General features: G+C 35.7%; 1 protein-coding gene across 1 annotated transcript in view; it reads right to left on the bottom strand.

The window, feature by feature from the left end:
• Positions 1-3820: 3820 nt before the first annotated feature.
• The window catches only part of LOC112502462, a 15308-nt gene continuing 11375 nt past the window's right edge, over positions 3821-7753 (bottom strand). The window contains exons 5-8 of the mRNA XM_025106371.1: positions 6743-6799; positions 6420-6524; positions 5786-5928; positions 3821-4052 (exon numbers count right to left, since the gene is read on the bottom strand). Of these exons, the coding sequence (XP_024962139.1) occupies positions 3821-4052; positions 5786-5928; positions 6420-6524; positions 6743-6799 (537 nt within the window). The remainder of the gene's footprint in view (positions 4053-5785; positions 5929-6419; positions 6525-6742; positions 6800-7753) is intronic.

Below are 7753 nucleotides of genomic sequence, written 5' to 3'. Positions count from 1 at the left end.
AAGATTATTCTTTGAATGTTCATACATTGTTCTTGAGTGTTCATCATTTTATTCATATAAACACTATAATTTGGTTATTCTTAACTTGATTATCAGTGTTATTGAGAGATTTGGGATCAACACATAAGCAGCAGGCCTCAGAGCTTCAAACGACCCTTTGATCGAGTAAAATAGATCAGAGATTGTATGGATGCGATGATGAAGTCAACACCCTGTGACAAGCCAATCAAGAACAAGGCAGATAGTGAAGACCTCTACCAGTTCCTCTACAGCCTACGGGATGAGACACTAGTCATCAAGATCAACCTACATCCAACAGCTCAAGAGAACATTAGGCAGAGGTTCTTACAACGATATACACAGTCTGTCTCTGCAGTCTATTCTGTCGATGGCATCAAGCAAGTCCTCGGCATCAAGAAATGAACCTTCGCGCACAATCAAATCATCTCCCATGAATATATGGTGGAGAGGTCTCGTGGATAGATTAGCACTTTCACATATTGTGATCTCATAAATCTGAATCCATGAGACCATCTGTCTCTATACTACTTCGCGGATCATAAGAAGGACAAGGGGATAAAATATGATCTGGCCAATTCTGCCAATAAGACAGACAATGACGGACCTTCTGGACTTCAGATGTAAGTTTGACTTCCAATTGGCTCTGGACCTGGGAGTAGATCAACTGAGCATTACTACACCAAATGAAGATCTGCAAGGCATCAACAACATTCCCTCGTGGACCGTGCTGGTGGAACCAGAAATAGTGGTGGTCTTCTGAAAAGAACAAGGAAAGAAAATATTTTTCCGAGAAGACCAGCGCTTAAAATACTCAAACTCCACTCTGCTCTACATCAGAGATCATCTACTCAGGAGCAGAGTTAACACCCCTAGAGCAAAGGAAAGGGCAAAAATAATTTTAAGTTCAATCAATAACATGTTGGAGTTTCGAGGACTTCTTAGGAGGTTCTGTAAGCTTCAACACGTTTAGACCTTTGTCTTGTAAGCATTTTTTTTTTCAAGCAATGTAATTTCCTTTCTTCGTATTGTAATTCTTAGATAGAAAATGTAACATAGAGGTTTGTTTCAACCTCTGGATTCGACTAGACTTGTGTTTTTCAATTCTAGTAAGAGTCTGTCTTATTTACACTTAGGAGGAGATTGTTAGAACCCATCTTGTGAAAGTGTAAGTAAGAGGTCTCTTACTCTAGTCCATAGAACTTAGTCTTTAGAAGCAGTCTGGACTAAGAGCTCTCGTGCAGAAGTCAAGACCCAGAGCTCTTACTCAAAGAGTGAAGGATCTTACATACATAGCTCGCGCTCAATCTCCGTGGACGATCAAGCCTTGAGCGCCAAAAAGATTAAGCGCTTGATGCAAAGCTAAACTCCAGACACAGAGCCTCTGCATAGTATATGCAGAGCCTCTGCATATACAGAACCTCTACATAGTACATGCAAAGCTTCTGTATAGTACATGCAGAGCCTCTGGTTTCCTATCTCCATGGAACGCGCGTTTAATCCAGACAGTCTCGCAAGCGTCAAACAGAATCAAGGCGGCTTGACCTGGTCCACTCCACTTTTCAAGGGCAGTCAACGATAAGGATGCGGACTCGGCGACTTAGAGATTCAAGCCATAATGATAGCATAGTTTGTTTGACTTTGGCGTATATAAGGAGACTTCCTCCTCAGGTTCAAATTACCTGAGAGTGTCGACTTATACTATAGTCTTTTCTTGTGAGAATATGTTTAGATTGAGAACTGTAATTTTCATCTAATAGAAGCATCTGATTTATTCAAGTCTTCTACTGTTCTTATTTATATTGAATATTTCGTTTGATCAAACTCAATACACTATTCGTACTTCAATCATATTCTTTATCAACTGTGTTTTTCTGAGAATTAAGAGTATATGGGTTCCAACAGGTAGACACTAAGGTCAACCAACTCTTGAAGTGATATTGTAAAGGAATCGTATGGACACTTGGGTTGTAGGTCGTGAAGTGTCATGTGATAACGTTGTTCGACTGACATACTATTTGTGTTCTCGTCACTCTCATCGGATACATGTCTCCCAATTATTGCTGAACATTATTTTTGGATAGTGTCTTATCCATGTTTTAAATATCACTTGAGTTTTACCGAGCAATCGTAAATTACGGTTTGATATATTGGATCCCTTCCATATATTAAGGCTTTGGATACAAAAAGTTATATCCATGTTTTTGGTATTTTGATTTTAATCCTATTTGTACTTCGTGTGAGTATTTGGGTTCGATTTCATAATTGATGGTTATTTTTATTGAAGTATTTATATCATGAGAATGATGGTTTTAGGAAAGATGTGGTTTACGTTCTAAATATATTTCATATTTGTAATTATAAATTTAAATTTAAAAAAAATTATAATGAAACTTTATGAAAAAATGGGGGAGTTTACGCCAAAAAACAGACTTTACGCAGAAAATCTATTTTCTGTATAAAGTCCCTTTTTTTGCATAAACTCTCTTTTAACTAATTTTTCTTTTTTTTTTACCTGAAAATAAACTTTATGCATAAAATCTTTTTCTACGTAAAGTTTATGCGTAAAATTTATTGGCGTAAATTCCTTTTCCAACTTATTTTTTTTTTCCTGAAAATAAATTTTAAGTAGAAAACCATTTTCTGCATAATGTTTTTTTTAAGCTTTGGCTATTTGAAGAAATGGGTTTTTAAGATGACTAAAAACTGAAAGTCATTATAAAATGGCTATTTGTGTAAATTTCTCGCATAATGGATATATAACAATTTTTATGCTATAATGGTTTGGCAAGTTCCATTCAATCTTTTATTAATTATTATAAGATATTAACGATGTTAATACTTAAAAGGTTAAATTCCAGTAAAAAAAATGAAGTTATGCTGAGAAATGTAAGAAGAAATCTTCATCTTTGGATCAATCTAAATGAATGTCAACACTAATGAGGTGCACCGAGATACCAGATCAATTCCCTTTTCAAACGCAATTCATTGGTGGGCATGAAATTAAAAATGATCAATTGTTCAAATTTCTTCTTACACTTCTCATCATAACTTTTCTTCTCATACGATCTTTCGCCAATACTTGTATTTATATTTTTTATTATACAATATTTGTATATAATAAAAAAACTTATATATCCACTCTATTTCTTATGAGATTTGTATTTACCAAAAAACATTCTAAAACTTTTTGGGCAACCATCAAACATTTCTGTTAAACATGTGTAATGTTCGGTTAAAAGTTTGTTGATCGGGTTTCGAAATAAATAACGATGGAAGGTTCAGGGATAAAAAGCTTATGGTTGATAGAAAGGGACCAAAAGGTGAACATTTTTTTGTCACCTCCTTGTGATTTTTAAAGGTTGGTCCAATGGTATGTATTTGATTATGATTTTGATTAAAGCATTCACGTGGCGGGTGCATGCCCATGCACCGCCTCACACCCCTTTCTGCATATATAGATTGTTTTGGGAGGAATGGTGGGAGTTTGGAGAGAAAGATTGAGAGGATAAAAGGTTTGGGAGAGGTTCTGGTGGTTTCGATTAATATCGGACGACGTGAGTTTTTACAAAGCTTTTGTAAAATACGTGTTATTATGTTTCACGTGATTTATTTTGATACATGAAATTATGTGATGCATTTGGATTCAAAAATTATGTCTATAAAAGCGTGCTCATCTCCCAAGATTTGGGAGATGAGGGGGTGCTCATCTCCCAAGCGTTGGGAGATGAGGGAGTGTCCATCGCCCAAGCGTTGTCCAATGAGGGTGTTCCAAGCTTTGACCATTGTGTTTGTGGATCGTTTAAATCTTGTTAAATGCGATAAACGGCAGGGCATCTGCGATAGTTGGCAGGTTAACTGCGATAGCTGGCGGGGTATCCACGATAGTTGGTAGGTTAACTGCGATATGTCGCAGGGCATCCGCGATAGTTGGCAGGTTAACTGCGATAGATGGCGGGGTATCCGAGATAGTTGGCAGGTTAACTGCGATATGTGGCAGGGCATCCACGATAATTCTAACAGTGAGATCAGAACTGAATTCATTAACATATTGATCTATTTGATGCAATGAGTTATATCAAAATGTGTTAAATGAGTTATTGGTTTTCTATGATAAATTGGCAATGTCTCGTCTTTTAGATGTGACAAAAGAGAATTGTTATATCAAAAGGTTGTATATTTGTCATTATTACCTATATGAGTTTATAAATGTGTTTGGTGATTATTCACCCTGTAATGGCAGGCAAGAAGGGAATTCACTCACTAGACCTTCAACCCTCATTTTTGGTGTTTTAAATGGTGCATTACAAGTCAAGTAACCAGATGTTAAGGGAAAGGGAATTTATGAAAAAAAATTATATTATTGCCTGGATGTGGATATTTGGGTTAATGTATTGTAACTTGTACCTGCATGTTGCTTATAAGTTCAAGTTTTGTATAGAGATTTGGAAAGAAGGAAGTATTTATGGGTTCTTTTGGGACCGGATGTGTAAAGTTGTATGTCATGTTATATGAAATACATGATTATATGAAAATGTGGAACCTGTGGTGTTACAAATGATATATGAGCCTAAGTTTAAAAGATTTAGGTATTCAACATGATGCCTAGACTTAAACTGTATTATTTGCATATTTAGGGTCCCTAATACATTAGAATAAGCATGATGGGTTAAGAGAACGATATGTACGGTAAACTCAAAATTACAACTGGCCAATGTAATTATGAACAGGTACATATTTGTACTTAGATACCATATTATATTTGGGAATATGATTATGTGTATATGAAATTCTTGTGAATTGTTAGATGGCAAGAAATTTCTCCAGATTTGAGAAGAATTGCACTAATTACCCCAGAGGGAAGGGATAGTTCCTTAGAAAATAATCTACAAAATCCATCTGTTAGTCGGAATAGAAGCTGAGACTGAGGCAGAGGCCGGGAAAGAGGTAAAAATATTCTTCCTGTATTTCATTCCAAATAAAGAGATCAAATCGGGGAAGTGCAAATGATGAATGAAACAGAGTTAGATTTTTCAGTCAAGATTAGACTCAACATTCTGAATACATAACTCGGGTTATGTTTGTTGAAGAAATGGGTAAATTTCAAAATATTATAACATCTTATTGAGAATATGATGAATTGAAGGAAATTGAGTCAATTTTTGATACTAGTAAATGTTCAACAAGGATAGAGTGAGATTTTCTGTTTTTATGATGGAAATTTAACATTTTATACTGGTGGGAAGTGGAATTCTTATCCAAACCAGATAATTTTTGAATGATACGTGAATGGAGTTTACTGTCTGGTTGAAGAACAGTTTTGTCTTAAAGCTATAGACAGACAATTAGAAGGGAAATTTTGAAATTGGAACAGGGGATATGATTATCATGTCCAGGATGTAATAACCAAAAAATAGAGAAAAGGAATTGTTAGTCGTTAAATTTCAAGGACTTGTAGTGTAAATGCAGTCAAAGTGAAGGGTTTAGACCCTAAAATTGAATGTAATTTAATGACAGGAAACCCAATGGTCATGAAACCTACGGCCATTAATCTTGGCTTATCGTTTCATATTTCGTGAAGTTGCCGATAACTTAGTATAAAATGGGAGTTTGTAGCTTTATGTGAAGTTTGGGGTCAAGAAGGAGAACTATTGTGAGAAAAGGCGACGGTGGACGCAGTAATAAGAGTCGACGATGTTGTACATCACATATAGTTCGACGCCAATAGGTAAGTGTTTCATACTCATCGTCTCTAAATTTTGTTTACTAGATAATCACTCTAGTCGTTTGATCATTCAGGTGGGTTCCGTAGGGCAACATGTGGCCAACGGTCATCGCTAGCACCTCTATCGTTCGAAACAGTAATCTCTGTGACACCGGGTTGACAAATCGTGACCCCCCATTTTGGTCCTACAAGATAGAACTTATGGTTCATGTGGGTATCCGTCAATATATATATATATATATACACACTAGTTGTGTACCCGCGCAATGCTGCGGGTTGTCAAATTTTATTGAGGATCAGAAAACATAACTGGAATACATCCGTTGATACCTTATACATTTCTTAATCACAGAAACAGGAAAAGTGATGCCGAATTAAGGAAAGAAAATAAATAAGTGCAATAATAATAAGAAATCTTCAGGTATGATATTTCTGGATATCTCATAAAATGTAAAACCATTGCAACATCCCTCTTACCAGTTTAAAACATAAACATTACATCTCTTTCGTGTCTATTGTCTCCCGTTTCGGTCTTCTTGTCGAATATGATCCAAACACTCCACACCCTTGAACCTTCCTCCACACACTTCCTTCTTTCTCCATCTCATAATTTACTTCCATGATCGCACCCCTAGAGTTAAAACATTTCGGTCAAACCTATAGGAGCAAAACTTACCTCACCCGACAATTTCTTGATAGGAGCTACCGTAAACACCTCATATTCTCTCGATTTCAATGTTATTGGGATAGATGCATTTTTTTGGAAGGTAACACAATCCTCCTGCAAAATAAAAAGTGATTGTCAAGGGGCAATATGTACTCACTGGAGGGAGCATGTTAGAGTCCCGCACAAGGGTGGAACACAAACTTTCCTAGCGCAGGGGCTGGACCTAATATTATATATTTTAAAAAATACCAAAAATACACTATCCAAAGTTATAACGTAGAAGTTAAACTTTGTTGCATATATGAGATGCCACAAAATGATAAAGGTTGCACCTGCTGAACTTCATTATAAAACAACCAGTCAAGAAAACCAATACATACACAATCAAGCTAAAACCAAACAAGCAAAACAAATGGAAACCATCAATAAGCCCATGTACCGGCTATATCTAGGACTACTAAGGTGCAAAGACACAATTTACTTGACAACAGTGTGTTGCTTCTAGAAGACAAAAAAAAAAATTCGATGCAAAAACATGATCAAGAAATATCCGCTTATTGTTGTAACTTTTTTTCCAAATCACTTTCTTTTGTTATGATTTCTTAGTCAATTTTCAATCACATCAAACATCACCATGTTGCTCTTCCGTAGGAAACATGGCATTCTCATCATATATGTAATTCTGGGTGTTAGCATTGGATCTGGTGCATATTGATGATTCTACTGCTCATGTATTAAGTAGCTTCAAAAGCAAATTTGATATCACCCCATCTAAGCTCCACTGTTCATGTGAAATATGTAACGCCCCCAACCAACACATTGCATGTAACACATATTTCATACCAAAGAAATACATATTCATATACACCTGGTCCCTTAGTACAAGAATCTACCATCATGACCAAATACAAGGTCCAAAAATTCAAAATACATATCTTGTACTAAATAACAAAACTAATCATCAAAAGCAATTCTGCAGCCAAATGCATATAAGAAAAGCATTAAATCTTTTTCTTTCCTTTACCTTTTACAATTCCTGCAATACACATTTTGAAATCACAAAAAACGAGGGTTAGACTGAAAAGTCTAGTGAGTTACCCTAATCATGTAATTGCAGGGTGAAGGATCACCAAAACCTTTATAAAACAACTATTCATATATATAACGAATATATGAATATGCAAGAAGGTAATATCAAATCCTTTTTCCACTTTCAAACTAACCACGTAGCTATACAAATTTCATACCTTTGAACCAATCGGGTTCCATTTAATACCATTTCAAACCTTTTCTTTATCAATTGAGGTTTAAACAAAGATTCAGGCCAAACCTGACGTTTCCTT

The sequence above is a fragment of the Cynara cardunculus genome, unplaced genomic scaffold, assembly GCF_001531365.2.
Source record: "Cynara cardunculus var. scolymus isolate 2C unplaced genomic scaffold, CcrdV1 Un_Scaffold_1469, whole genome shotgun sequence".
NCBI lineage: Eukaryota > Viridiplantae > Streptophyta > Magnoliopsida > Asterales > Asteraceae > Cynara > Cynara cardunculus.
Note: the sequence above shows the minus strand (reverse complement) of the source record. Positions and strands in the feature narration are given on the sequence as shown.